At 57.4% G+C, this 27,293-nt stretch overlaps 3 protein-coding genes across 4 annotated transcripts in view; all 3 read left to right on the forward strand.

Moving 5' to 3' along the window:
• The window catches only part of MTA2 (metastasis associated 1 family member 2), a 9,097-nt gene extending 3,402 nt beyond the window's left edge, over positions 1–5,695 (forward strand). The window contains exons 4-18 of the mRNA XM_027858809.1: positions 320–437; positions 631–694; positions 1,523–1,640; positions 1,770–1,872; positions 2,051–2,150; positions 2,270–2,458; positions 2,569–2,643; positions 2,761–2,819; positions 3,004–3,101; positions 3,203–3,342; positions 3,536–3,764; positions 3,867–3,956; positions 4,041–4,159; positions 4,667–4,803; positions 4,961–5,695. Coding sequence (XP_027714610.1) covers positions 320–437; positions 631–694; positions 1,523–1,640; positions 1,770–1,872; positions 2,051–2,150; positions 2,270–2,458; positions 2,569–2,643; positions 2,761–2,819; positions 3,004–3,101; positions 3,203–3,342; positions 3,536–3,764; positions 3,867–3,956; positions 4,041–4,159; positions 4,667–4,803; positions 4,961–5,126 — 1,805 coding nt within the window. The 3' untranslated portion in view covers positions 5,127–5,695. The remainder of the gene's footprint in view (positions 1–319; positions 438–630; positions 695–1,522; positions 1,641–1,769; positions 1,873–2,050; positions 2,151–2,269; positions 2,459–2,568; positions 2,644–2,760; positions 2,820–3,003; positions 3,102–3,202; positions 3,343–3,535; positions 3,765–3,866; positions 3,957–4,040; positions 4,160–4,666; positions 4,804–4,960) is intronic.
• A 1,372-nt stretch (positions 5,696–7,067) lies between these two features.
• Positions 7,068–14,552, forward strand: TUT1 (terminal uridylyl transferase 1, U6 snRNA-specific). Of its 2 annotated transcripts, none has more exons than XM_027858808.1 (9): positions 7,068–7,441; positions 10,061–10,251; positions 10,378–10,693; positions 10,864–10,964; positions 11,414–11,847; positions 12,387–12,496; positions 12,652–12,762; positions 12,938–13,030; positions 13,235–14,552. In XM_027858808.1, exons 1-9 carry the CDS (start codon positions 7,360–7,362, stop codon positions 14,317–14,319), a joined length of 2,523 nt encoding a protein of 840 aa, XP_027714609.1. In that variant the 5' UTR covers positions 7,068–7,359; the 3' UTR covers positions 14,320–14,552. The 2 variants fall into 2 exon arrangements, with proteins under 2 accessions (XP_027714609.1, XP_027714608.1); XM_027858807.1 differs by having other exon boundaries at positions 7,069–7,441; positions 11,411–11,847.
• A 2,439-nt stretch (positions 14,553–16,991) lies between these two features.
• On the forward strand, positions 16,992–26,804 carry EEF1G (eukaryotic translation elongation factor 1 gamma). The gene is made up of 10 exons (XM_027858825.1): positions 16,992–17,071; positions 18,495–18,653; positions 18,941–19,004; positions 19,094–19,236; positions 20,473–20,616; positions 20,892–21,021; positions 22,242–22,449; positions 25,988–26,160; positions 26,245–26,369; positions 26,581–26,804. The coding sequence occupies exons 1-10, from the start codon at positions 17,060–17,062 to the stop codon at positions 26,737–26,739; spliced, it is 1,317 nt and encodes a 438-aa protein (XP_027714626.1). The 5' UTR covers positions 16,992–17,059; the 3' UTR covers positions 26,740–26,804.
• Positions 26,805–27,293: the final 489 nt, after the last annotated feature.

Raw genomic sequence — 27,293 nt, forward strand, 5'->3', positions numbered from 1 at the left:
CTAGGTAGGGCAAGGGAGATCCTAGCATCAACCCTTGGGGCCTGGGATGAATTTCTGAGGTTTTAGGGGGGACGGGGAGAGAAGGGTTATGGAAGCTCTTCAGTATCGGCTTTAGGGATGAAGCAGCATTGGGGAAAGTGCGTAACTGGGGCCAAGACAGAGGAAAGGCAAGAAAGGGTGGCAGCACAGGAATGAGACACAGACACCAGGTTGGGGGGGAGGGATACAAACCAGCACAGGCCCTCCCCTCCCCTGCCTTCCCTTCCTCTCTCCTGCCCTCCCCTCCCCAGCTACCCTCTACTCTCTCTTCATCTCCCAGGGGAATTTGAGGAGGAATCCAAGCAGCCAGGAGTCTCAGAACAGCAGAGGCATCAGCTGAAGCACCGGGAGCTCTTCCTTTCTAGACAGTTTGAATCGTTGCCAGCTACCCACATACGGTAGGGGACAGGGCCCAGGCATTTCTTTGCTCTACCCGTGAGAGACTTCTCTCCCGCCATCTACTCCACTTTAGCTGGCAAGTAGAGAGGACCCCTGCTCCCAGAGACAAAGGGGTGTGAGGATCAGGGAGCATCATGGAGGATGAAGATTGGGGATTGTGGACTTGGTGACTTTTCCTTCCCCTTCTTGCAGTGGGAAATGCAGTGTGACGCTACTGAATGAGACAGACATCCTGAGCCAGTACCTGGAGAAGGAGGTGACTGAGAGGGCTGTGTTGGCAGAGGGGGTCTGGGGGGAGTGCCACCATGGCAGAGAGAACCAGCACAGGGCTGAGAGGTGTGGAGGGGATGGCAGAAGTGGCGCTACCTACCCTCCCTTAGCCAGCATGGGGCCACCAGAGTAAAATCAAAGCCCCTGCTGCTCTGGAGAGCAGGAGGCAGGTGAATGCAGAATGGCTGTGAAACCAATTTACGTTCATGGTGACTGGAGGCCCCAGAAATGCTTCATTTAGAAAGTGTTACTTGACCTGAGTCTCCAGGAAGTCTGAGATTCTAAGGGGTGGTAGAGGAGGGGAGGGGGGAGCAAGCAGCCGCTGCTACCTAAGGTGCAGAGGGACAGCAAGGAAGCCGATTTGGCCGAACCAGGGGATGGATGATGGGGAATGATATAAGGCCGGAAAGGCAGCTTGAAGTCAGGTTGTCTAGGGTACCGTGGGCCAGACAGGTAAGAGTTTATATAACGTGGATGGCTCTGCGGAGGACGGGTTGGAGGGGCAACGAGATCAATTAGGTGGCTAGGGAAGAGGTGCTGATGGCCCGAAACAGTCTGGTGGCTGGACATAGACAGAAGGGTTTGGGGTGGGAGAGATGCTGAGCCGTGGAAATGATTGGATTTGGTGATTGGATGTGAGGGGTGAAGGACAAAGTTTGAGGACTCCAGGAGAGCCTGCTTTGGGATAAGAGAGAAGGAAGTGTGTGGGGTGGGCGGCTGTGGGCTCTGCGGTCTGACCCGCTGGGCGTCAGCTTGGGGAGTGGCCCTGGGGAAAGGGGAAGGCTCATTTCAGCCGCCTCCATCACTGTTTCAGGACTGTTTCTTCTACTCCCTGGTGTTTGACCCCGTACAAAAAACGCTTCTGGCCGACCAGGGGGAGATTCGGGTTGGCTGCAAATACCAAGCAGAGATTCCAGAGCGGCTGGCCGAAGGTGAGGCCTTCTGGTCAAGGGGAGAGGGTGGAGGGAGAAGCTGAGGGGAGGGGACGGGGAGTCAAAGACAGGGAGTCCAGAGGTCCACCCTCCACCCTTTATCTTTCATGATGATATAACTTTTTCCAGGTGAGTCTGATAATCGAAATCAGCAGAAGATGGAAATGAAGGTGTGGGATCCAGACAACCCCTTGACTGACCGGCAGATTGACCAGTTCCTCGTTGTGGCCCGGTGAGGGCTGGGTGGGCGACTGTGGCCCTAGGCTGGGGGAGCTGTGGACTGCACTAGGCCTCAGTCGCAGCTGGCATCCTTGAGGTTGTCCTGATCTTCCCTGTGGTGTTTTCCCCCTCCCCTTCCCCATTTCCTCCAAGCTTCCTTCCGCCCCAGTGACCCGCTGTTCCTCCCCTAGAGCGGTGGGCACCTTCGCCAGGGCCCTGGACTGCAGCAGTTCTATTCGGCAGCCCAGTCTGCACATGAGTGCGGCAGCTGCCTCCCGAGACATCACCCTGGTGAGCCGCCGCTGTCTGGGCTGGGGAAGGCAGGGGTCTTGGAGGGGCAGAGGGATGGCCGGTGCCCGCGTCCCTGGGCCGTTTCACAGCGTCCTCACTGGATGTCACCCCCATTGCAGTTCCATGCCATGGACACTCTGCAGCGGAACGGGTATGACTTGGCCAAGGCCATGTCTACGCTGGTGCCCCAGGGTGGCCCTGTGTTGTGCCGGGATGAGATGGAGGAGTGGTCAGCCTCTGAGGCCATGCTCTTTGAGGAGGCGCTGGAGAAATACGGCAAGGATTTCAATGATATCCGTCAGGACTTTGTGAGTAGTGAGGCTGTGAGAAGGGCTAGGTTAGGAAGCAGCAGCCACAGCAGGAAGGGGATCGGGGTCCTCGGGCTAGGGCACCAGCTGACTCTGCATCACCTCCCCAGCTCCCCTGGAAGTCTCTCGCCAGCATCGTCCAGTTCTATTACATGTGGAAAACCACTGACCGCTACATCCAGCAGGTGAGGACGATGGCCCTGGGAGGAAGGCACTGAGCTGTTGCTGGGGGTGGGGGGAAAGCCCGGCCCAGGGACAACCCCCCCCCACGCTGCCTTCTCTGTTTCTTGTGTCGACTACAGAAAAGATTAAAAGCAGCCGAAGCTGACAGTAAACTGAAACAGGTCTACATCCCTACCTAGTAAGTGGGAGTAGGTGGGTACGGAGGGGAGCCAGGGCATCTTCCTCCTTTCCCTGTGACCTGGAGTGGGTGGGAGAGGGGCAGGAAGACCCCCTGGCCTGGGGTGGGGTGGAAAGCTGCCCTGCTCTGGCCACTGAAACCAGCCTGTGCATCCATCCTCTCCTGGCCTTTTCTGTCCCCCCAGCACTAAGCCAAACCCAAACCAGATCATCTCTGTGGGGTCAAAGCCTGGCATGAACGGGGCCGGATTCCAGAAGGGGCTGACCTGCGAGAGCTGCCACAGTGAGTGTCAGGGCCGCCTCGGCTCCCGCCTCAGCTCAGGTGAGCTGGGCTTGTCCCTTCTGACTGTCAGCCCAGCAGCTGACCCGTTTCTGTTTCTCCAGCCACCCAGTCAGCACAGTGGTATGCCTGGGGCCCCCCCAACATGCAGTGCCGCCTTTGTGCCTCCTGCTGGATCTACTGGAAGAAGTATGGGGGGCTGAAGACTCCGACGCAGCTGGAGGGGGCAGCACGGGGTAGCACCGTAAGGACCCAGGGCTGGGGCAGTGGGCCTGGAAGGCGAGAGCATGAGGAGTCTGCCTGCTCACACTGAGTAACGGGGAGGAGACAGTCTGGCAGCTTTTGATCCGTTTCCCCCAACCCAGTGGATCCGGAAGGTGGGCTTGGGGTGGGCCTGCCCCAGAGTTCTGATGCAGCCGCGTTGCCCCCTTCCACAGGAGCCACACTCCCGGGGCCACTTGTCTCGACCTGAAGCCCAGAGCCTTTCTCCATACACGACCAGCGCCAACCGAGCCAAGCTGCTGGCCAAGAACAGGCAGACGTTTCTGCTCCAGACAACTAAGCTGACGCGCCTCGCCCGGCGCATGTGCAGGGACCTGCTACAGCCCAGGAGGGCTGCCCGACGACCCTATGCTCCCATTAACGCCAACGCCATCAAGGCTGAGTGTGAGGACGGGCAGGAGAGATCTGCTGGAGGGAATGGGGGCAGTCTGCCCTGCCCGGGCTGGGGGGTCACTGCGACTTGCTAAGTCTTCTTCCCGTCCCTAGGCTCCATCCGGCTCCCCAAGGCAGCCAAGACACCGCTCAAGATTCACCCCCTGGTGCGACTGCCCCTGGCCACCATCGTCAAAGACCTCGGTATGGGGGAGGGGGACGGCAAAGAAGGGCGAGGAGCGCTCCCGGGACTAAGGATTTCAGCAAGGATTTCTCTTTCCTCGGCAGCGGCCCAGGCTCCTCTGAAACCAAAAACCCCACGAGGCACAAAGACACCCATCAATAGGAACCAAATGACCCAGAACCGAAGCTTGGGGGGGATCGTGGTGAAACGTGCTTATGAGAGTGTGAGTTGGGAACGGGGGTCAGACTGCCCCGGGGGTGACTTTTGGGAGGCTCATCTTTATTCCTTGATCTGCTTGGTTTCCGTAATGGCAGAAAATACGTACATGTGCCCATACGTATGTGCATCGCACATGCTGGCATTTATATCGCATTCTAAAGTCATTTGGTCCCCACAACAACCCTGGAAGGTCAGTGCTGTTATTATCGTCTCCATTTTACAGATAGGGAAACCGAGGCAGACAGTGGTTAAGTGACTCGCCCAGGGTCACACAGCTAGTAAGTGTCTGAAGCTAGATTTGAACCCTGGGTCTTCTGACTCGTGTTCTTACCCACTGCACCCCCTGGCTGCAGAGAAGCAGATTCCCTGCCCCCCCTCCACGGTAGGGTAGTGCTTCCTTACCTTCGGCGGTAGGCTCCTAGGACAGGGTGCAGGTGGAACGTGGCTGAGCCTGGGGGATGGGGCTGCACACACGTCTGAGGTTTTGAAAGCTCCTCCTCCCCTTCTCCAGGTGGTTCCGTTCTCAGCCAATGGAAGGCCCCTCACCTCAGGGATTCGATCAAGCACCCAGCCAGCAGCCAAGCGGCAGAAGCTGAACCCAGCTGATGCCCCCAACCCTGTGGTATTTGTGGCCACAAAAGACACCAGGTAGTGGGCAGATGGACGGCACTGGGCACGTGGGTGGCTGATCGTAGGGATTCGGGGTTCGGAGGGATGAAACAGAGTAAGCAGGAGTAATGGGACTGGGCGGCCAGGAAGGGCCTAGCCGTCAGCTATGGGATTGCATCTGGCCTCTCCCCATTAGGGCATTACGGAAGGCCTTGACTCACCTGGAAATGCGTCGGGCTGCAAGGCGGCCCAACTTACCATTGAAGGTGAAGCCTCCACTGCCAGCGGTCAGGGCCCCGATTCCTCCACCTCTGCCCCCACACCCTGCCAGTACCAATGAGCCTATTGTCTTGGAGGACTGAGCATCCTTGGGGGGAGGGTGACCTCTGGACAGGGGCATTGACCTGTGTGCTGGGGTCCTGGGAGGGTGTTGGAGTGCTTGCCTGTAGCTTCCGATACCACATCTGCCTCTTGCTTGGCCTTCTCCAGGTCCTGGGGAAGGAGGAAAAGCCCCACACAGGATGGCCTGTTTTGGGGGGTACAGAGGACTCAGTCCTGGGGCAGTTTTTTTTGGGGGGAGGGTTTTTTAAAGTTTTTTTTTATTTTTCCTCCCCTTGTTGGGGAGTGTGGGAGGGGAAAGTAGGGTACCAATTGGTACCTGTGGGGGTGGGGCGTGCACTGCCATGTCTCAAGACTTGTTTTCTTTTCTAATTTTGGGTTTTACTCCCATCCAGTGTCCCAACTTAATTGGAGTTAGAGGCCTGTGAGCTCGGGCAGTCCCAGCTCCTTGTGCTCACTCTTCCTTCCCTTCCCCCACATCCCTGCCTTTTGTACACCAACTCTCAGAAATAAAGACCCTTTGTCTGTTTTTTAACCTTGGAATCTGTAATCCGTTCTTAGATCCACAGAAATAAAAAGCTGTTTTTCTTCAGCCCCTCCTGGCTCTGCTGCTCTCTGACGTGGGATGGGGCCTGGGGGAAGGGAGGTCTGATGGAGGCAGCAAAAGGGACCAAGGAAGAGTCACCACCAGTCCCAGGAGAGGCTTCCTAGTCACTTCCCTGGTGGAAGCCCCCTTTGCTCGATGCACCCTCTGTTTGGGGGACAGCTGAACTGGCCAAAGCAGCCAGAGATGAGTGGGCTGGTCCTCTGCAAGTGCTGGGGCTGACCCCTTGTGCCAGGGCTAGTTAGGCAGGACACTTCAGGCTAGGAGGATTACAGACTGCTTTGGGGCAAGAGATGAAGCAGCATCCTTGGGTCAGCAGAAAGCGAGGATGGGGCCGGCAGTCCCAGCACGGGTGGAGGGGTAGACTGGGAATGTTTACATCCCCCAAACAGGAGATGACACAGAGAGCCTCGTGACTGTCCGCACCATGCAAGCTCCTGAGGACAGGGACTGCCTCTTTCCTTGGCACCTTGTACCTAGGAGGTGCTTGATAAATCCTTGTAGGATTTGTAACCCTCTGGTGGGGTCTGGTGCCGGGAACTGGACAGAAGGGGTGACGGCACGAGCTTCGCTAGGAGTCTAGTGACCTCACATTTATACCCGGACTTTGAGGGTTGGCTTAACATCTGCTTCCCCTCCCCCCCCAGCCACCCTGGGGCCGGCGTGACCACGTGTGCCCATTTCTCAGGTGAAGACCTGAGCCCACGACTCAGCCACAGATCCTGCTCCCTCTTCCCTGCGGCCAGGGCCTCCTGGTGACAACTGCAGGCTGGCCATCGTGGCCACAGCCCGCCTCGGGGGCGCCCCCACTCCTGGGGTTCCAGAAGCCCCACTCGTGGGGCTGCGGCACCCCACGCTCGGCAGGCTCCCCGGGGGCAGGAGTGCTGCCGGGACGGGACCGGGACCCACGTCAGCCCCCGGATCAGGAGAGGCCCAGCGGGGGCCGTCCCGTGTGGCTGGGGCCGGTGCAGGAAGTGATCCCAAGTTCTTGGACGCACCTCCGGGACGGGGTCCTGCGTGGGCCTGCTGCACCACCAGCAGGATCAGGGTCACGCCCACGGGAGTCGCTCCTGCTGGGGGTCAGAAGGGAAGCCCACGAAGGGGTCACGGTCCGTGGGTGGGTCCATCGTTTTGCGTGGGGTTCCGCCCAACCGCCACTGCTCGAGGAAGAGATGGAGAAGAGCGCTCTAACACCCATCCCCCACTCCCATCGGGGGCGGGGCATCCACCGGAAGCTGCCTCACCGAGGCTCGGCTGCTCCCACGGGACCCGCAGAGGCGGAGGTGGGGGGCGGGGGGCCCTAGCCGGTGACCACCGTGGTCGCCTCTGCTACCGGAGGGGCGGAGCGGGGAGTCCCTGGCGGCAAGAGAGACTGCAGCTTCCCCAGCCCGCGGCCGTTGCTCATGAATATTCACATTTGCTCAAGACCAATCGATGACAGGGGCCGCTCAGAGCTGGCCAATCGCGTTACCTTATGCAGATTGACCCGCGAGGAAAGGGGCAGGAGACCGCGCGTGCAGCCGGAGTCCAGAGACGGGGCCGAACGAGCCACAGGTTCCCGAGAGTGGCGGAAGTGGCTTATTTCGCTGTCCCGGTGACCCACTTCCTGTAGTGGCGGAAGTCGTGCGCTGTCCCTTTCTGAAGCGGGAACTATGGCGGCGACGGAGCCGGATGTGGAGGCTCTGCCGCGCGGGGGCTTCAGATGCTGCCTCTGCCGCGTGAACACGGCTAATCGTAAGGGGGCGGGGTGGAGGTCATGGGTCACGGAGCCCCCGGGCCAGGGCGGAGCGGGCTGGGCCTCCTGCCCTGGGCATCCGAGGGGTGGGGGTGCTCTCTTGATCCCCTAGCTGCCGTTCCCGTGACCCTTAGCCGTTTGCCCCCGTGGGGAAACCGAGGGCACGGAGAAGTTGCTTGGGTCCGAGGCGGGATTTGAACCCGCCTTCATCTAACGGGCTCCAGGTTCGGAGCCCTGGCTGTCAGCCCACACGGTCTCACATGCTCAGAGGTCAGAGGTCAGCGCGAAGGCGCAGGCCCAGCTGGGCTTCTGTCAGAGGCCCCCTCCTTTTAGAGGGCGAAACTGAGGCAGGCGGTGGCGAAGAGGCTTGTTCACGGTCACCCCGCAAGTGTCCGAGGCTGGATTTGAACTCGGGTCCTCCTGGGTCCTCATTACAAGCATCCAGGCGAGCCCCCCTCACTTCAGAGGTGCAAACGGAGGCTCAGGGCCGGCCTGGGTCGGGGGCTCTGCGGCCCCTCTCCTGACTTCGGCCCCTGGGGCATCTCCGGCAGCCTCTTCCCTCGCGGACACCGAGGTGGCCAAGAGGTCCCGGCCCCTTCCTGGCCTCCTCATTGCCCCTCTTGTCCCTGGCCGTGGCCCGAGGTGGGGCTTTGCTGACCCCTTTACTGGCCAACACTGACGTCACCGCCATCCGGGCTCCAGTGAAGCCTGCCGCCCACCTCCTGATGGAGAGGGCATGTGTGCGCGTGCGTGTGTCACACACGGGTGGGAATTTGTGTCTCTACCCATATCCAAACACGTAGCCATAACCAATTTGCGTTGCTTGACTTTATTGATAACAGGGATTTCGCTCTTCTTGTTTTCTCCGTGTCTGCAAATAAAACTTAATTTACAAAACTCCTTCTTCCACCCATGAAGATGCCCTCTTGTCCTGTTCACCCCCGGCTTATCCTCAGCCTGGCTCCCTCCTGCCCGAGACCTGCTGTGCTCCTGATTCTAAGCCCCTGAACTTTGCCCAAGAGACCACAAAGTCATGTCAACTGAGCGTGTGATTTTGTCTGGCTGCTGCAGGGCAGGCCTTTTGATTGATCTGCCTTGGGCTCTTGCTGGCAGAGCCCTTGTCCCTGATTGAGCTGGTCTGTCTCTTGCTCTCTCCCTCCAGATCTTCTTTTCTCTGGCCTCCAGGGCTGTGACTTCTCCGTGGCAAAGCCCTTGGCCCCTCTGCTTGTGCCCTTGAGCCTCCCCCACTCCCCTCCATCTCCTCTCCCCTTCTGTCTCTCCCTTCCCAGGCCTTTCCCCATCCCGAAGACAGCTTATCCTTAGCTGACATTCAGGGTCTTTCGTCTTTTCCTCCTCAGCTCCTCCATGTGTTGCTGCCTCACTTTCCACACCTTGTGCCACTGGTCCATGAGCTTGCTCTCCCAAGTCTCCTCCACGGCTTTTTCTCAGCCCTCTTCCTTGCTGACGTTTCTAAGCGCTCTGTAACGCAGAAGCCCCCAATCTCCAGTCCTCCAGGACTGTTTTCACAGAGATTGCTACTGCTGAGGTATCTCAATGGTGCAGGTGCCGGGTGTGAATCTGTTTTTTCCAGCTCCTCACCCTGTGCCCTGGGCACGAGTGTCCCTAGGCCACATCCCTGGCCCCTCTTCCCTTCTCTCTACATGCCCTCCTTGGGGACTCTTTTCTGTTTCCATAGTTAGATGTCTATGTAGATTATTTCAGATCTCTGTCCCACTGCCCCTCTGTCCCTCTTACTCCTCTTCCGATGCCGGCTGGACCCTTTCCCTGGATCTCTCCTGTTCAATCTCAGCATGTTCAGGGGGGACCCATGGTTCTCCTGGCCCAACTGCCCTCATCTCCCAATTTCTCTCTTTCTGTTGGTGGAAAGCTGCCATTCTCCTCTTCACCTGGGCTCTCACCTCCCACCCCAGTCACATCACTTCTGCATCCGTTTTCTTCCCTCTCGGAGCCAGGCTCTTATCCCTTCTGCCCGAACTCTTATCTTCGCCTCCTGACTGTTCTCTCTGCCTGCAGTCTCTCCTTTCCCTCTTTGGTCTTCCATTGCACTCCCCAGGACCACCAGAATCATGCCTGGGCCTGTTTCTTCCCTGCTCAAAGCTGTTCTGTGAGTTTTTGTTGCCTCTAAAACCAAGCCTGACTTCCTTTGCCCGTCATGAGAGGGCCTCTACCATCTGGCCCCATCTGGCTCCCACTGTGCTTTCCTCTTGACCTGGTGAGCGTCCCCTGGTGCATTTTTTGTTTCTCAGGCTCCCCAGACTCCTCATTCCTGTCTCTGCCTTCTAGGTTCAGCCCAGGTATGATTTCCCCAGGTGATACTCTAGTTGGAGGGAGAAGACCTGGGTTGAATCTGAGTCTCCTACTTCCTGCCTCTGCAAGTCACTTAGGTTCTCTGGGCCTCAGTTTCCTCGACCGTCAAAGGACCAGGGGGCCTCCATGGTCCCTTGGAGCTCCCCCCAGCTAAAATTGTGGTTTGTGTTTTCATGTTTGTCTTGGCTCTCTCCACTGTGCAGATTGAAATCTCATTGAGGACAGAGTTTTTTTGTTTTTTTTTGTTGCGTCCTTGCAAGCAGCACATGCTCAATGAATGTGTCTTGCAGGGCCCAGCCTGGATGCCCACCTTGCGGGCAAGAAGCACCGGCGCCTCGAAGAGCTCCGAGCTGCACGCCGGGCCCAGGGCCTGCGGAGTGTGTTTGTCAGCGGCTTTCCCCGCGGTGTGGATCCGGCCCAGCTCTCTGAGTACTTCCAGGCCTTTGGGCCCGTGGCCAGCATTGTCATGGACAAGGATAAGGTAGTGGGGCCAGCCTGGGCAAGCCCTTGTGAGCAGTCTGATGGAGAAGGGAGACTGGGAGGGACAGGAGGGCCACGGTGATTGAAGAAGGGTGTCTGAGAACTCTTCTCTGTGGTGGCCTAACAGGGTGTGTTTGCTATTGTCGAGATGGGGGACACGGGTGCCCGGGACGCCGTCTTGTCCCAGCCCCAGCACGCTCTCAGTGGCCATCGGCTACGTGTTAGGCCTCGGCAGCAGAAGGAATTCCAGACCCCAGCTCCCAAGTCGTCCAAAGGGGCACCGCCAGATGACCAGCAGCTGATGCGGGAGCTGGCAGAGGCTCCAGATGTGGAGGCCCAGATGGTGCAGCTGGTTGGCCTTCGAGAGTTGTCTGAGGCCGAGCGGCAGCTGCGGGGGCTTGTCGTGACCCTGCTGCAGGAGGTCTTCACCGAGTTCTTCCCTGGTGAGGCTTGCCCATCCCTCTCTGCCTGTCCCGAGCCGCTCCCTGGGTCCCTGCATTGCTGAGGCCTCTAGTTAGCACCTCCCATTGTGAGAGCCTGTCCTGCCCGTTCAGTTGTACAGCTGGCGTCTCTTTGAACGTCTCCTGATCTCGATGCTCTGCTCACCACCCAGGCTGTGTCATCCGTCCGTTTGGCTCTTCTACAAATGGCTTTGATGTACATGGGTGTGACCTCGACCTCTTCCTGGATCTGGGGGATTTGGACGGGCCACAGGTGAGATGTCAGAGAGCCAGGTGCAACGGGCAGGGAAGAGAAAGAGCAGACTTGTAGAGAACAGGCTGTGGCTGGATCTCAGTGGACCTTTAATGGTCCCGTGGCTTAAGTACTACAGCTTTTGTTTTCTCAGTTCAGATGAGGAAACTAAGGCCCAGAAATTTAAGTACCTTGCCTGTGATCATCCAGCTAGTGAATGTTGGCAGTGGGATTTGAACCCAGCTCTCTCCTGATTTTATGCCCAGCATGCTTTTATTTATGCTGCTTTGACTTAAAAAGAAAGGAGAAGTAAATCGTTACAGGGTGGGTAGATTCTCTCTTGAAGATTAGGGAGGAGACGACTGCTACGCTGAGGCTGAGCAGCTCGGTTTATAGCGTGTGGACGGAGGATGGGTGATGGAGGGAACCCCGAGGGATTATCGGCCCAACTTGCCTCTCCCCAACAGCAGGACCCGAAGGCCCCCGCCTCTCCAGCATTGGACTCAGCCCTGGCTTCTCCACTGGATCCTCAAGCCTTGGCCTCTACTCCAGCTTCCCCTGTGGACTCTCAGGCCCCAGCTTCACCCCAGGACTCTGAAACCCCCACCTCCTCCCTAGCCCCTCCGACCCCTGACTCAGCCCTGGCCTCCCCACAGTCCTTGCCCCCAGTGTCACCCATCCAGGAGGAGGTGGGAGAAAGGGACTTGGGGAAGGCCTGGGAACTTGGAGCCCTGAAGGGGAAGCAGGGGGAGGGAGAGGCCATGCTGGAACTCGTCGGGTCCGTCCTCCGAGGCTGCGTCCCTGGGGTGCACAGCGTCTGGGCCGTGCCCTCAGCCCGACGCCCCGTGGTCAAATTCTGTCATCGGCCCTCTGGTCTTCACGGTGACATCTCCCTCAGTAATAGGTGTGTGGGGGAAATTCTCTGGCACGAGGAGGGACCCGTGGGGGACCGGGAGCTTCTGGACCTTTGCCCTGGTCCTTGTTTCCTCCTTCCCATCCTGTCGCTGCTTTGGGCCTTTTGGGCACATTCTGTGCCCGGAGTGCTGCCCACAGCCCCATTTCTGGCCTTTCTGTTCCATTTTAGTCAGTTTAGTATTGACTGCATTCCAGCCAGCGTCCTGGGTCCAGGGTGGGCGGGGGTACAGATACAAGACAAGCTCACTTCTGCCCCCAAGCAGTCACACACACACAACATGGACAGAGGAGGAAACAGAAAGTAACTGGAGGAGGGAAGTGGGGGGATGAGGCGATCTCTTCTGGGGAAGGTGAGCCTGGCAGCAAGCAGAGATGAAGCTGGGAGTTGAGGCCAGGTTTGTAAGAGGCGCAGGAGACCACCGAGGCAGAGGTGGGGGTGGGGCGGGGCATGTTGAGTTCTCCTGATCTGACTTGGGAGGATGTTTAGGCTCCGGCTGCCGTATCTCCTTGTTCTCCTCTTTATCTCAGGCTGGCGTTATACAATTCACGGTTCCTGAATCTCTGCTGCGCCCTGGACAGGCGGGTACGGCCCCTGGTCTATACCCTGCGCTGCTGGGCTCAGGGACGAGGGTTGACAGGTAAGGGAGGTGGGTGTGAGGAGGAGTGGTGTAGGTGAGCTAGTTCCTACGCTCCCTGGAGGGGTGAGGCTATGTGCAGCAGGCTGGGGGCAGTGACCAGGAGGGACCTCGGGGGCTCTCTGCAGCTACTAGTTAAGTCTCAGTTTTCTGCCTAGGGAGTGGCCCCCTTCTGAGTAATTATGCGTTGACTCTCTTGGTGATCTACTTCCTTCAAACCCGGGACCCTCCAGTGCTGCCTTCCCTCACAAAGCTCACCCAGATGGCAGGTATGACGTCCCAGGCCAAAGGCTCCCGACGCCCTCGCCCTTGTCTTTGTCTCCAGCTGCGTCTGCCCACGTCACCGTCTTTCTCCTGTCTTAGTGACTGTGAGTTCTCTGGGGAGATCTTGGTGAGATCTCTGTCTCCTGGCCTCTCTTCATGTTTCCTCTCTCCTGTCCTCAGGTGAGGAGGACCGTGTGGAGGTAGATGGCTGGGACTGTAGCTTTCCCCAGGAGGCCTCCCGGCTGGAGCCCAGCACCAACACAGAGCCCCTGGGTAAGTGCCTGGAGACTGTCCGAGGAGGAAGGGAGGAGCCTGGGCTTTGATTGGGACTGCGCTGGCGGGGGGAGCGCGGGGCCCTTGTGCTCCCGGGAGCCAAGCCAGGGGCCAGGAGGGCGGGGGAATCCCATCTCTGGCCGCTCCTGGATGGGTCTGATGAACAGCTCATTCTCATGGGGCTTCAATTTGGCCTCCCTCCAGCCACCCTCCTGGCCCAGTTCTTTTCCTGTGTCTCCAGCTGGGAGCTTCGAGGCTCGCTGCTGTCTCTGAGGGAAGGCCAGCCGTTGCCTGTAGCCGAGGGCCCGCCCCCTGGTCTCTGGGGGGGCTTACGCCTCGGCCCTCTGAATCTCCAGGACCCTTTTGACCTGAGTCACAACGTGGCCGCGAATGTGACAGGCCGGGTGGCTGGTCGCCTGCAGAACAGCTGTCGGGAGTCGGCTAATTACTGCCGAAGCCTCCAGTTCCAGCGTCGCTCTCCCCGGGGCCGGGATTGGGGTTTGCTTCCTCTCCTGCAGCCCAGCTCTGCCAACTCCCTGCTGTCTGTTACTCCCATCCCCCTGCCCCCGGCCCCTTTCACTCAGCTCTGTGCTGCCGTCACCCAGGTGTTAGAGGAAGCACTGGGGTGCCAGGTAGAGCAGAACAGCAAGAGACGGAGGCCAGGAGGAGAGGGAGGTGGGGCGGAGTGTCCCCAGGGAGGACCGAGCAAAAGGCTACGATTAGAGAGGGAGGAAGGTCAGAAGGAGGAGCGACAGGCAGCTGAGGGGCACCAGGGAGAGGCCGGGGTGGAAGAGATGCCGTTGGAGGCCAAGGAGGAGGCGAAGGGCCGAGCGGCCACGGGGGACCCTGGGCAGCAGGTGGTCGAAAGAGAAATAAAGCAGCTAGAAAGCCCGGGGCCTGAGGAGGTAGAAGCAGCCCAGGGGGAGAAGGGGGCAGGGCCAGGGATGACCCAGACCTGGCTGTGTACACTCTGGCACCGGGTCTGGCTCGGGCGGCGGAGGGTTCGGAGGCAGTTGCAGCAGCAAGCCAGAGGGGAAATGAGCTGGCTGCAGGCAGAGGCTCGCGTGACCCAGGAGCTGATAGCGCAGGAAAGCAAGAAGCAGGGAGCGGAGCCAGGGCCGCCACGGCCTCTCCTCACTTTCACTGCTTCCACCAGCCCCACCAGCCAGTTTCTCACTCTCACCCAGCTCCACGATCCTCAGGGCCTGTTCTCTGATCTCCATCATTTCCTGCATGGTTTTCTACCTCGAACTGTTCGGGGCATCCTAGGGTGTGAGAAAGGAGACTGAAGAGAGGAGGGGCCAATAAAGCACTTTTATGTGAGCTTCGGCTTGGGGTCCTATCTTTGGGGCACTGCCCTGGGGCCAAGTTGTGAAGGACTTTAAATGCCAAATGGCCCTTTTAACTTAGCAAACCATTAGCTTTGAGTCTGAGCCAGCAATTTTTAGCTGGGGTTCTGTGGCTACATTTCATGGAGGGATGTAACCTTGGATGGGGGAAAATAGCTACATCTTTATTTTCACTTATGTGCAAGGTTCCTTTCACAATATGCATCTTGTTCACTTTTAAAAAAGATTCTACTGAAACCATAGAGAGTGCTGATAAAGCTATCAACCAATTTCTTTAACATCGATGCAGAAAATTTAAAATACTAACAAGGAGATCACAGCAATATATCATGAAGATCATCGGCTATGACCAGGTGGGATTTACAGCAGGAAGGGCAGGGCTGATTCAATATTAGGAAAACTATCAGCATACTTGACTATATTATAAGAGTTATTTTATAGAGCTAAAAAAAAAAATAGAAGAACAGAAGGTCAAGAATATCAAGGAAATGGGGAAAAAATGTGAAGGCAGCCTAATAGTACCAGATTTCAAACTGTATTACAAAATGGTAATAAATGTGGCACTAGCTAAGATATAGAGTGGTGAATGATCAATGGAATAGATTAGTTACAAGATCGTAGTAAGTGATTTGTAATCTGGTGTTTGATAAATCCAAAGATCCAAGCTTTTGGGACAAGCGCTTGACATTTGACAAAAACTGCTGGGAAATCTGGAAGAGTTTGGCAGAAACTAGGCATGGACCAGTATCTCACACTGTATACCTTGATAAGGTCAGAAAGGAAGAAATGATTTAGACATAAAGGGCAATAAAAGTAAATTAGGGGCACATGGAAAAATGTGCCTGTCAGATGTATGGATAAAGGAGTTTATGACCAAACCAAAGATTGTATCATGGGAATTAAAATGATAATTTTGATTACATGAAATTAAAAAGGTTTTGTATAAACACTAATGGATTAGCCAAAATTCAAAAGAAAACAGAAAATAGAAAAAATTCACAGGAAGTTTCTCTGATAAAAAGCTTCATTTCTCAAACATATATGGAACTTAGCCAAATTTACACACATAAGAGGCATTACCCAATAGATAAGTGGTCAAAGCCTATGAACCGGCAGTTTTTAGAAGAAATCAAAGTTATCAATAGTCACGTGAAAAAGTGCTCTAAATCACTACTGATCAGAGACTTGCAAATTAAAACAACTCTGAGCTACTATCTCACCTATCAGATTGACTAACATGAGAGAAAAGGCAAATGACATGCTGGGAGTGATGTGGAAAAACGGACATTAATGCCATGTTGGTGGAGCTGGTCCAGCCTTTCTGGAGAACAACTTGGAACTACATCCAAAGGGCTATAGAACTGTGCATACCTTTTGTCTCAACAATACTACTGCTAGGTCCATATACCAAAGAGATCAAAGAAAAGGGAAAGGGACCCATGTGTACAAAAATATTTATAGCAGCTCTTTTTTTGTGATGGCAAAGAATGGGAAATTGAGAGGATGCCCATCCTTTGGCGAATGGCTAAACAGGTTGTGGCATATGATTGCGATGGAATATTATTATGCTGTAAGAAATGTTGAGGGAGAAGGTTTCAGAAAAACCTGGGAAGACGTAAATAAACTGATGCAAAGTGAAATGAACAGAACCAGGAGAACATTGTACACAGTAACAATCACATTGTAAGGTGGTAATTGTCAATGACTTAGCTATTCTCAGCAATGCAATGAGCCAAGACAGGTCAGAGGGATCCTTGATGAGAAATGCTATCCACCTCCAGAGAGAACAGATAAATTCTGAACGCAGATTGAAGCTGACTTTTTAAAAAACTTTCCTAATTTTTTTTTTGTTTGTATGTTTTCTTTTGCAACTTAGCTGATAGGAAAATGTTCTGCCTGACTTCACATATATAATTGATATGCTGTTTGGCTTCTTTAGGGGTGGGAGAGGAGTGAGAGAATTTGGCACTAAATTTAAAAAAATGAATGTTAAAACTTTTTACATGTAATGGAATGAAGGAAAAAAAATGTTTCAAAAACCACAGTATGAGGTTGGATTTGAACTCGTGTCTTCTTGACCCCACTCTGGCGCCCCCTAGCGGGCACTTAGTAACAAGTCATCTCTCCCTGCCCCCCCATGTCTCAGTTTCCCTGTCCACAAAATGTGCTGGCTGGGCTATTGGGCTCTGGAGGCAGTGACCTGGTCCTGGAATCAAGGTGTTTGGGTTTGAATCTCATCTCTGCTGTCCTGAGATCCGTGGCCCTTAGCGAGTCACTTCTCCCCGCCCTGCCTCAGTTTCTCCAGCAGCGAGATGAAGTGACAGGTCAGGCCAGCCCAGGTTCCCCGCCCTCCAAGTAGGAGCGCTCTCTCGGGGACGCGCTACGGGGCGGGCCGGGGGCGGAGACTCCGAGGTGCTCCGAAGCCAACCGACCGCCCTCGCGGCGAGCCTTCGGCGCCGCCCTGTGCGCAGGCGCGCGCCGCTTCGCGACTTCGGCCGGTGCGGAGAGGGCTCGTCCTCCTGTCGCGCGGCTCTGTTCGACTTCCTCGCTTTCCGGCCGCTCTCCCCTCCCACCCGCCCGTCCCTCCCTCCCTCCTCCTCCTCCTCCTACCCCCCCCCGCCGGCCGGACTCACTTTGCGGCAGCGTCGACGTCCCCACCCCCTTTCTCTGCGGAATCACCATGGCGGCCGGGGTGAGTTCGGCGGCCCCGGGCCCCGGGGGGGGTGCATCCGCCGCCATCCTCTGACCCCCCCGCCGCCGCCCGCTCCCCGGCGGGGCCCGCGGCGCGGGGGGCCCCGGCCCAAGCCGGGGCGGCCGTTGTGGGCCCCGCTGTCGGCCCCGAGGCGGCGGCGGGGAGAGAAGCTGGGGGCGGCCGAGGCCGCCGCCCCGGAGCCGGGTGCTCGGGCCTGCCCCGGGCCGAGAGCGCTTGGAGATCCCCGCGCCCGCCGGCCGGCCTCCCGACTCCCTGTCCTTCTTAAGGGCCCGGCGCCGGAGGTTTGGCGTCCGGGAGCGGCCTGGGGGCCGGAGGAGCCGGGGCCGGGGCCGAGGGGTGACGGCTGGGGGTTAGCGGGGGAATGGGCCGGGGCTGGGGCAGGGCATGAGGGCCGGGCGCGGGGGGATGGCTAGAGGCTTGGGGGGGCTTGGGGGAGCTACGGGGCAGGGGGTGATGATTAGGGGCATGGGGGGGCTACGGGCAGGGGGTGATGATTAGGGGCATGGGGGGGCTACGGGCAGGGGAGGGTTGGGGGCTTGGGGGGGCTAAGGGCGCGGGGCAGGGGGTGATGATTAGGGGCTTGGGGGGGCTACAGGGCAGGGAAGGCTTGGGGTACTGGGGGGCTACGGGGCAGGAGAGGCTTGGGGGACTGGGGGGGCTAAGGGCACAGGGCAGGGCATGAATGAAGGTGGGGGGCTGTCAGTGTTTTGGTCCTTCCCTCTTGGGGGGGGGCATTGGAGGGGCCAGGTTGGTGCTGTAGGCAGCCAGGGGCTACAGGGGGCTCTGAATACTCTGGAGGTCCAGTGTGGGGGAGGCACAGGCGGGCTTCTCCAGGTTCTGATATCAGGCTTTCTAGGGGGCTGAGCCAAGGCTGATTCAGCCTCTGGCATGCTGGGTCTTGGCCCTGGGGACATGGGGATGAACACCAGGGACAGCCCCTCCCTTCCCAGAGCTGAGGGACCCCACTCAGACTCCTGGGGGGCGTCCTGTCTCCAACCCTGCCTAGTAAGCTGATTGGGGTTGGGACCTCTGTTCATGTTCCCAAAGGGCTTGGGATTTCCTCCCCCACGAGGCTTCTGTGAGTTAGACAGTTGTAATCACTGTTTTCCAGATGAGGAAACTGAGGCTCAGAGAGCTTGACCAGAGCCTTGGGGGAGATGTGTTGGAAGCCCTGGAGAGATCCCTTTTGTGGGGGCTCCAAGGTCACTGAGGGGTGGCCATCTCTCTGACCGCCCCGGACACAGTGGCTGCCCGCTAACACTCTCTGGTGACGTTGAGAGGTCACTGCCTGAAGCAGTAGCATTTGAGGCCAGGGAATATAGGATGGAAAAAGGAGTGTTGGGGGCTCCGAGGGTGTCTAGTGTTGGGGCTCCCTTTCACTTTCTTCATGCCATCTCCACAGACCCTGTACACATACCCTGAAAACTGGCGGGCCTTCAAGGCCCTCATTGCTGCACAGTACAGTGGGGCCCAGGTCCGCGTGCTGTCCGCACCTCCCCATTTCCACTTTGGTCAGACCAACCGCACCCCCGAATTCCTCCGAAAGTTTCCTGCAGGCAAGGTGAGTAGGTATTCTTAGAGTCTGAGTTCTCCAGGCTTCCCGTTTCCTCGCAGCTAGATCCTGGGCTGGGGGGGGGTCCCCAGTATGGTTTTCTCCTCCCAGGCTACTGTGCCCCATACCCATTCTATTCTAGGTTCTACGGGTGGGAGAAATGGGTGTGAACCCCTGTTGCTGGCTTTGCACTGTGCCAGACCCTATGGGAAGGACAAGCAGAAAACGCTGGCCTTGTTCTCAGGCTGCTTGTAACGGGCTCCTGTGGTCTTTTCTGTGTCTGCTTTCACCCTCAGGTTCCAGCGTTTGAGGGTGATGATGGGTTCTGTGTGTTTGAAAGCAACGCCATCGCACACTATGGTAATTGTTGGGGGCTGTTCTTGGGACGGTGGGAGCTCTTCGGGCCTGGTCCTCATAGGATGCGCCCCTCCTTTCCTCCCCTCGTGCAGTGAGCAATGATGACCTTCGAGGCTGTACTCCCGAGGCAGCTGCCCAGGTGATCCAGTGGGTGAGCTTTGCCGACAGTGACATTGTTCCTCCAGCCAGTACCTGGGTGTTCCCCACTCTGGGCATCATGCACCACAACAAACAGGTGAGCCCCGGGGAGACGGACCTGGACGAAGGGATGCATGAGGGATGGGCGGCTAGAGCTGACCTGACGCTCTCAGGAGCAGATGCGACTCCTCTGGGCCTGCCTTTCTCCAGGGGCCACTCCCACTGGCTGCCTCACTGTGGCAGTGCGTCGACCACCAGCCGCGCTTGGAATGCTCCCCCTCCCCCTCCTCACCGTGGGGTCCTTTGAGTTCAGTTCAGATGCCCCCTTCTCCATAAGGCCTTTGCTGATCCTCGGCCCTCTGTTGTCTGCGTGTGCGTGCCCACAGAGGCCTGTGTTGTCTTTCCGATGGAACATAAGCTCTTTGAGGGCAGGGACTCTTCAGCACCTGGTACGCTGCCAGCCAGGAGGAAGCCTGGTGGAGTTCACAGCAGACAGAAGGAGCCCTTAGACGCTCCAGCCCCATTCCCACTTTCTCTGGGGGAGCTGAAGAGGTCCCCCAGGACCCCAGGGGCCTGAGTAGCTGAGCTTGGAGAGGATGTGGTCCTTGGGATTTTTCTCTTGGTCTGTGACCACTGGGCATTGGTAGAGGTGTGACCAGGGATGGCCGGGCTTTTCTTACATAGTTTCAGCCAGAGATGCCCCTCTTTGAGGCAGTGCCCTTGGCCCAGCCTTTGAGGAGGGGGAGGGAGGTTTGAGCCCTCTGCCCTCCTCTGACCTTGGTGAAATAATCTCCCTTCTCTGGCCTCAGTTTCTTCCTCTGCAAGGGAAGGGGGTTGGACCAGATGACCTTGATTTCCTCTAGCTCTGCATCCTGTGGTTTCTAAATTGGTAGAAGTTGGCATGGAAAGAGGCTTCAGAAGGCATTGAGTGAGCGGGGCCAAGTTGTAATGGCAGAATACAGCACTGTCAGCTGTCAGTCACCTCCCTGCCCTCTTTGGTTCTATGTGGCAGGGCTTGCGCTGACCTGCTCTCCCTCCCTGGGGCCTGTCCGGGTCACATGGTGAGGGAAGGCACTGCAGAAGGGGGCATCTGCCTGGCCCCAGGGGGGCAGAAAGGTAACCTGAGGCTAGATAGAAGAGAAAGCAGCTTCCCCAGGCCGAGGAGCCGTGAAACCCATCCGGGCTGTTGGAGACGTCCAGCTTGGGCACCGCTCAGCCCAGAGAATCTGAGCTGGAGGAAGCTGGGTGCGCCAGCCTGTCTCTTTTGCGGGGATGGCGTGTGGCTGGCCCATGAAGGTCCCCGGAGGTCACTGTGTTTCCTTGTCTCCACCAGGCCACAGAGAACGCAAAAGAGGAGGTCAGGCGAGTACTGGGGCTGCTGGACGCCCACCTGAAGACGCGGACTTTCCTGGTGGGGGAGCGTGTGACTCTGGCTGACATCACGGTGGTGTGCACCCTCTTGTGGCTCTATAAGCAGGTGAGCGGGCTGGGTGCCCGGGCGCCAGGACAAGGCCTGGAGACTTGATGCTGCCTCCGTGGCGCAGTCCTTCGTGTGCTCTCTCCTTGCTTCCCACAGTCACCTCCTGATGTTTGAGACTTACGGGGGCTCTGCCGCTGCCAGTGTTTCCTGGGAAGGGGAGGGGGTCCGTGCTTGCTGGAGTCCTGCCCCCAGGGGGCCCCCAGCTCTCGGGCGCTCCCACCCAGGGGTGAGACTGTGCCAGCGTTGAGCCGCCTCCTGCCGTGTCCCTCCAGGTCCTGGAGCCGTCTTTCCGCCAGGCCTTTCCCAACACCAACCGCTGGTTCCTCACCTGCATCCACCAGCCCCAGTTCCGGGCAGTGTTGGGAGAGGTGAAGCTCTGTGAGAAGATGGCACAGTTTGATGGTAAGCGGGAGGGCCAGGAGGGAGGACCGGCAGGCATTTGTGGGGCGTTTGAAGGCAAACGTTGGTGATGCCTTTCGAACCTCTCTTTCCATGCTGCATCCTCCCGTACCTCTTCTCAGAGCACCATTCCTCTGGTGAAGAGAGGAAGGAAAGAACCCCTTCCCAAAGCCTGGCAAGGTGACACAGCCGGGGCTGTGTGCGGTATTCCATGTCTGTCCCCCGCCAAGAGGCGGAGGCAGGCATCTCCTGGCGCCTTCAGGCCCAGCTTAGTCCTTGTTTGGTTGCTTCGTGTTTTCTGGCTTGCTTTACTCTGCACCTGTTCGCGCGTGTTCCATGGTTCTTCCTGGTCACTTCCTGACAGTGCAGTCGTGTTCCATCACCTTCGTGTGCCGTGGCTCGTCGAGGGGCGTCAGGTTTCTGTGGCCCAGAAGGAATTTTGGTGTCGAGGATTCTTCTTCCAGTTTTGTGGTTGAGCTTGTGGGTTGTGCCTCGCGGCGGGGGCGGGGTCAGAGGTCTTCCTCAGCAGGGCCTGGGCAGCCAGGCAGGCCTCCCACCTCCTTGCTGGCTGCTTGTGGAGATTGGCGCAAGGGGTGACTGGTCGTGCTTGTGTGTTCTCGTACTTGACCACTTGTCAAGAGGGAGGCTCTGCATTCAGCACACCCGTTACTTGCCTCGGTCACCTCGGCCATCAGACCCTTGTCAGAGATTTTCCTCACTTGGCTGCTTCTCGGTTTCTTACTCGTACAAAACCTTTTAAGTTTCATACGTTCGGGGCTCTCTTTCTGGTAACTGATTGTCTTTGTAATTGGCTGTAATTGCAGTTGCTTCTCTTCTCGTTTTTTGTGGTCTGATCTTTGATTTTCAGGCCAGCTCCCTAGTAGATCTCAGCGTGGTATGTGGTGTGAGGTATCGGTCTGAATCTGGTCCCAGCCATTCTGGTCAAGTAGAGGCCTACTGAAGCCTGGGGCATTGAGTTGAGTGATCTTCTCGGCTGCCTTGTCCTGCCAGCTGACCCCCTCTTCCGTTCTGATCCTCTCCCTAGTGGCTCTGATGACCCCTGTTTTCTAGAGCAGATAGTGCAGAAGCCCCGTGGAGCGCTGGGCGCTGGCTGGGCAGTTCTACCCCAGCCCTCGGTCCGCCTCGGCTCTTAGAATCGTGTTGCCTGTGTGAGAGCCACCAGAGGTGGGGCTCTAGCGGGTCCTGTTTCTCCCTTTCTCTAGCTAAAAAGTTTGCGGAGAGTCAGCCAAAGAAGGAGGCCCCGAGAAAAGAGAAGGGACAGCGAGAAGAGAAGCAGAAGGCCCAGGCTGAGCGGAAGGAAGAGAAGAAGGTGGCCGCCGCCCCCGGCCCCGAGGAAGAGATGGACGAGTGTGACCAGGCGCTGGCTGCAGAGCCCAAGGCCAAGGACCCCTTTGCCCACCTGCCCAAGAGGTCAGAACCAGTCGGTTAATTAGCAGCATTTATTAGGTGCTTACTGTGGGCCCCGGTCCCGTGCTCCAGGGGGTCAGAATCACGCCTTCCCTCAGGGAGCCCACCTTCCAATGGGGGCGTGGTGTGTCAGTCACTGGGTCTGCACAGGAGTTGGACGGAGTGGATGTAGTGAGCTCTCCAAGGGGAACGCCCTAGTGGCCAGCCTGGGAGGGAGGGAGAGAGGAAGGCCTCCGGCAGAAGGTGAGGTTTGGTCTGAGCCTTGGAGGAAGGACGATGTTGTAAAAGGTGGAACCTTCCAGGAGCGAGGGAGAGACTGGGAAGGCAGGAAGGGGCTGGGCGATGAGCTCCGAGTTTGTATTGATGCTGTAATCGGTAAGGCGCCACGGGAGCTTTATTGAGCAGGGGGCTGACTTGCCTTGGCACCTGTGTGGGGGATAGATTGGAACAGGGAGAGACCATTAGGTGTTTCTTGTATTCCGGGCGAGAAGGGAGGAGAGATGTTTGGGGAGGGAGAGGGAGGAGGTGAGGATGAGGAGGTGTTGGCCCAGGCTGTAGCAGTAAGCAGTAAGCAGTGCTTTGGTGGGAAGAGCATGAGTTCTCTTTTGAACGTGGTGAGTTTCAGGTGTCTGCTGGCCATCCAGCCTGACGTGTGGGAGTGGAGGGGCTTGGGGGCTGACTAAGGACAGCAGAAGGCCCTGGGCGTAGAGGTGAGAATTGAACCCATGGGGAGTGATGAGGTCCCCAAGAGGAAGAGGAGGGTCCAGGCCAGAGGTGAGGGAGCTGCCCGTGAGTGCTTCTGCTACCAGAGACTTGGAGAGATGGGGCCGTCCTTTGGCACGCTGTCTTGGGTATCAGTGTCGCCTGTGACAGCCGGTTTTTGTTTCTGTCCAGTGTGGCTGTTAGGATCTCACCTGGAGGCCAGGTGCAGTGAGGAAGGGGGCAGCTAACTGATCCTTAGGAGACAGTTGGCCAGCCAGCAGTAGGATGGATCCCAGCATTCCCCGGAGCCTGTGGGCATCACTGGTTGTGCTGACTTCACTCTCAACCCCAGAGATGGTTCTTCAGTGCATGTTGGGCCCAATTCTTTAGGTTTTTTTGTTTTAGGCAGTTGGGGTTAGGTGACTTGCCTAGGGTCACACAGCTAGTATGTATCAAGTGTTTGGTCTGAGGCTAGATGTGAACTCGGGTCCTCCTGACTTCAGGGTTGGTGCTCTATCTACTGTGCCACCTCGCTGCCCCTGGGCCCAATTCTTTAGAGGCAGCTGGGGGCCTGGAGTTGGGGCCAAGGGGACAGTCCCTCACTCTCCTGATCATTAAGCTCAAATATCTCTCAGCTGGCTTCCTGGTCCTGATATGAGGTTGTGCATGCATTGAACATGCTGGTGGGCTTTGCTCCCGCCGGGGCATTTTGTGGCTCTGTGATGGGAGAGAGGAAGCCCAGCCTTGTCGTAGGGAGAGCTGTGGATTTGGGAATCAGGCCTGGTATCCTGCAAAGGGAGACACTGGGGAGACCAGGAGTTCTTAACCTTTGTTGTGTTCTGGACTCCTTGGAATGCTATTTTTAAATAATTGAAGGAAATAGTAAAAATTAAGGTGTGATCTTTTTCCATCCATATTCTTGGGCCCCCAATTTAGATCCTTGGACCCAGTCAAGGACTCCTGGGCAGGGTGGTCTGGAAGAGTCAGGGACCTCTGTAGGCGCCAAGAAGAATCTCTTTTGTAAAATAATTTTTCACTCTGACAGTGGGATTTGCCCTTGCCTTCCCCTTTATCCAGGAGGTGACCCGACATGCCATGTTAGAAAAGCTTGTATTTCGAGTGCACGGCGCTCCCAGAGGAGGCCTTGCTCAGCCCTTCATCTCCTTCCCTTCAGTGTCCCCTTGAAGTGAGAGACGTGTGACTCACCGGACTGTTTCTTTTTTCCTTCATAGGTTTTCATTGTCTTTTTACATCACCCTTATTTCCCCCAGTGTCCTTTCCCTGTGCTCCTCAATCAGCCGCTCTTTTCACAAAGAGCCATTCCATATAACAAATGGTATTTTTCATGAGACACAAAGAAAAAGAACCTCTTGGGCTGACTCTTCTCAGTGGGGCTGTGTTTCCTGGCTGTGGTCGGCTTCCCTTGCGGCCCTGTCTGTATTCGTCAGTCACGTCTGTCCTTTCCCATGGCCCAGTCACCCCGGGACTCTTGTGCCCCCACGAGAGCTGGGCTGCTCCCCGGATGAGGGGCATCCACTCTGTTTCTAGTTCTTGGCTGTCACAAGAAGTGCCTGCAGCGTCATTTCCACTTCTGAACAGACTTTTGTGACAGGATAAAAACTTGGTTGTCATTGGTCAGTCACCAACATTAGGACACTCTTGTCCTCTCCAGTCCGCTGTAACAGACTGACCTGCCGTGCGTGTGCCCTGGAGGCAGAGTGCTTTGGGATAGGATTGGGTCCCTAGGGTCTGAGACCTGTATGTAGTGGCTGGGGGCGGTGGGCTGTGTAGCTGGGATCATTGGCTGGACTTGGGTCCGGAGCCCTCTCTCTGCTTCAGCTCCTCACCTCGGAGTTTCCCCATTTGTAAAATGAGATCGTAGTTGAGCTTTGTGGAGCTTTAGTGAGGATGGGACTTTGTAGATCCAAGCAGGCCCTTCTGTGGGCTCCCCTGGGCTCTTTAGCCCCTCCTGGTGATTACAGAGCGGCAAAGGGCTTTGAAAGGTCCCTAGAGGGGTCCTCATTTGTCCTGGGGGCAGTAAGGAGTAGAGGGGAGACAGGCGCTGGTCCCAGGCAGTGGCAGCAATGTGGAGGATGGACTGGACCAGGTGGGAGTTGGGGGGACCCGGAACAGGGAGGCCCCCCCCTCAGCCCAGCACTCCCCACTGCACCCCCTGGCGGTGCCACAGAAGGTTCACTTTGTTGCTGCTTGACTAGTAGAAAGTGCCCTCGGGCAGCGGGAGACAAGTACCTATGTGGGTGACTCCCTGGGAAGGATGGGAGATGTGGGTGACCCCCAGCACCAGCAGCTGCCTGGGCTTTGATGGGTGGGCTGAGGGAAGCCAGGGTGGGCCAGGTTCCTTCTGTGACCTTGGACTCTGGTCCTGTGGGCAGATAGACGCACAGGGCAAGGGAGCCAGTCCGCAGGTGGAGCGGGAGTGGACGCCAGGGGGCAGCAGTGACCCGCTGCTGGAGCCCTCCTTCCGTTGGGTCCCACGCCCTCCACATGCCGATCATAGCTGGGGGGGGGAAGGGAAGTAGGGGAAATGGGATGCTGGGAGTGTCCCACTCCACCCAGTGGCAGCAGGGCTGCAGACCCCGATGGCCAGCCCCCCGGCTCCACTCACTCAGTCACCTCCCCTGCACCGTGGCCCTGCTTTTGGGCTGGGAAAACTTCTGTTCTCTAGTGTTTCAGATGCTTTTTGTGCCACGGGTTCTTTGCAGGCTCTTCCTTTCTCCTGTAGCAGTGAAAAGGTTAAGCAGACCTGCCAGGGCCCCTCGAGCCTTGCGGCCTCGCCGCCATCCACACGGGCCCTTCTTGTTTTCTGCCTCCCCTGCAGTACCTTTGTCTTGGATGAGTTTAAGCGGAAGTATTCCAATGAGGACACGCTGACGGTGGCCCTGCCGTACTTCTGGGAGCACTTTGACCGTGACGGCTGGTCCCTGTGGTACGCCGAGTACCGCTTCCCCCAGGAGCTCAGCCAGACCTTCATGAGCTGCAACCTCATCACTGGTAAGTGGGCAAAGGGGCCGGCAGGGGCCGGCCTGGCAGGGCCTGGTCAGACCCAGCCTGGAGGCTGACACTTCTCTCCCCCAGGAATGTTCCAGCGCCTGGACAAACTGAGGAAGAATGCCTTTGCCAGCGTCATCCTTTTTGGCACCAACAATAGCAGTGCCATTTCTGGAGTCTGGGTTTTCCGGGGCCAGGAACTTGCCTTCCCGGTGAGCTGGGGCTCTCTCTCTCTTTCTCTCTCTCTCTCTCTCTCTCTCTCTCTCTCTTTCTCTCTCAGCCCAGGCCTCGGGGTGATGGTAGAATACAAGGGGCGGGATTTCCCATCCCTGCCTGTGGGAGGGGTGATAGAGTAAGGCTGGGGGCACAGTGGGCCGCCGCTGCCCGTCACTCAGTCGCTCACTGCTTGTCTTCTCTTTGCAGCTAAGTCCAGACTGGCAGGTGGATTATGAGTCCTACACGTGGCGTAAGCTGGATCCTGGCAGTGAGGAGGCCCAGACCATGGTCCGAGAGTACTTCTCCTGGGAGGGGGCCTTCCAGCACGTGGGCAAACCCTTCAATCAGGGCAAGATCTTCAAGTGAACATGCCCCCTGCTTCCTCCTCCGCAGGGAGGTGCCAGTCATTAAACGAAACTGAACACAGAAAACCCCGCTCGAGTGTGCCGTGTCATTTAGGGAAGCAGGGCCTCTGCCGCTGTTGCCTCGCAGCCCCACAGCGTGTGTGCTGGCTTGGTGCGTGGTGTCTTGCCTGTCTCAGTCTCCCCTCCCTCCCCAGGATGGTGTTTCACAGAAAGCTGGTGGCTGAATGTGGGCGGCGGACACACCGAGGGGCTTTGCTTGTTTTGAATTGACTCTGGGGATTGAACACTATGGTCACATCTGCCCAGTAAGACTGAGCGCAGACCAGGGGTTGTGTGCTGCGGCGTCTGTGTTAGGGGCTGTGCCTGATGCAGAAAGGATTCAGATTCCACCCTAGGCCTCAGCTTGCTTATCTGTGATCTGGGTGCTTGTCTAGGTGGTCTTCAGGGCCTCTGAAGCCCCTTCCGGCTCTGAATAAATGACACACACCTTGGCAGAGGATCGGACCGCTGTCAGATCCTTGATTCCATCTTCCTGACTGAGCCCCTAATGCTTCT

The sequence above is a fragment of the Vombatus ursinus genome, unplaced genomic scaffold, assembly GCF_900497805.2.
Source record: "Vombatus ursinus unplaced genomic scaffold, bare-nosed wombat genome assembly UNPS02013931.1, whole genome shotgun sequence".
NCBI lineage: Eukaryota > Metazoa > Chordata > Mammalia > Diprotodontia > Vombatidae > Vombatus > Vombatus ursinus.

Excerpts from the sequence above, each read along its gene's own strand:
- EEF1G (XM_027858825.1), top strand. Across the intron at positions 19,005-19,093 it reads CAACGCCATCGCACACTATG|TGAGCAATGATGACCTTCGA; the intron begins GTAATTGTTGGG and ends CCCCTCGTGCAG. Across the intron at positions 20,617-20,891 it reads TCTTGTGGCTCTATAAGCAG|GTCCTGGAGCCGTCTTTCCG; the intron begins GTGAGCGGGCTG and ends GTGTCCCTCCAG.
- TUT1 (XM_027858807.1), top strand. The coding sequence starts at position 7,360 with ATGGCGGCGACGGAGCCGGATGTGGAGGCTCTGCCGCGCGGGGGCTTC. Across the intron at positions 7,442-10,060 it reads CCGCGTGAACACGGCTAATC|GGCCCAGCCTGGATGCCCAC; the intron begins GTAAGGGGGCGG and ends TGTGTCTTGCAG. Across the intron at positions 13,031-13,234 it reads CACCAACACAGAGCCCCTGG|CCACCCTCCTGGCCCAGTTC; the intron begins GTAAGTGCCTGG and ends GCCTCCCTCCAG.